Raw genomic sequence first — 989 nt, 5'->3', positions numbered from 1 at the left:
TTACATTTCCAGGCTACGGAGATGTGCTCGTATGCGACGTCATCAGATCCAGGTGCTCGGCCTCTAGGGCGAGCAGCTATAGCACTTTCAAGCTCCTCTCGGGTGATCGGTCCTCCCATATCTTCGAGAGAGACCCGAGTACTGGGAATGTATACCCTGGGCGAGACGGTGTCTCCGAAAAATGCGGATGCTGCCTCTTCGGCGTCGACCGATTCGACGTCGATGGGCGCCTCCTCCATAAGGGACTTCAAGGCCCGATTGTCCCCAAGGCGGCTAACCCAGTCCCTGAAGCTCTTACTTTTGGCTTTCTTGATTGCATGAGTGTAGCGTCTCCTAGCTATCCTTGATGCTTCGGCGAGAGCCTCGATGCTGAGCTCACCTTGGCGCCGGGCTTTGCATAGAGCAGCCTGCTTTCTAGAGCAATCTCGCCTCAGGCGTGATAGCTCCGAAGACCACCACTGAGCGCTGTTGTCCCTTTTACGCTTCCGAGTATACACCGGTGTGGCTACTCGCACCGCTCTCGCTGCCACTGCTTGAAGCCGTACCGCGAGCACTTCGACTTCGTTGATTGATACTGGTTCCAACGATGGTCCCATTCTATGTACTTCATCTTCAAACTTGGGCCAGTCCGTGTTGCTAGCATAACGTCGTTGCCGACGGAGGCGCCCACCACAGAATTTGCGGTTGGCGGCCAGTGGGTCATCTCCCCAGTGTACCTCCCACAGGAGGGGACAGTGGTCTGACACAGAGCTAGAAAGGGTTATGGCAGGGGACGAGCGGATATTGGCTGAGACGCACGCCGCGTCTATCCAACTCACGTCCCCGCGCGCGTTCTGAAAGGATGGAGTCTCTTTGTTACCATTGATAACCTCCAGATCAAATTTGCTGAGGAAGAGTTCGACCGTCTCTCCTCTGCCGCGCATGCGAGACGGCACCTGGCTAGTCTTAGAGTGCCATAGAGCAGAGGCCGAGTTGGTATCAGCCCCTGT

General features: G+C 56.1%; 1 protein-coding gene across 1 annotated transcript; it reads right to left on the bottom strand.

The window, feature by feature from the left end:
* Nucleotides 1-298: 298 nt before the first annotated feature.
* On the bottom strand, nt 299-596 carry Pmar_PMAR017819 (hypothetical protein; the record flags this gene model as incomplete). Its single annotated transcript, XM_002771385.1, has 1 exon — nt 299-596. A coding segment is annotated over one exon (298 nt), but the record flags the coding sequence as incomplete, so codon positions are not given.
* Nucleotides 597-989: the final 393 nt, after the last annotated feature.

The sequence above is a fragment of the Perkinsus marinus genome, assembly GCF_000006405.1.
Source record: "Perkinsus marinus ATCC 50983 genomic scaffold scf_1104296962944, whole genome shotgun sequence".
NCBI lineage: Eukaryota > Perkinsozoa > Perkinsida > Perkinsidae > Perkinsus > Perkinsus marinus.
Note: the sequence above shows the minus strand (reverse complement) of the source record. Positions and strands in the feature narration are given on the sequence as shown.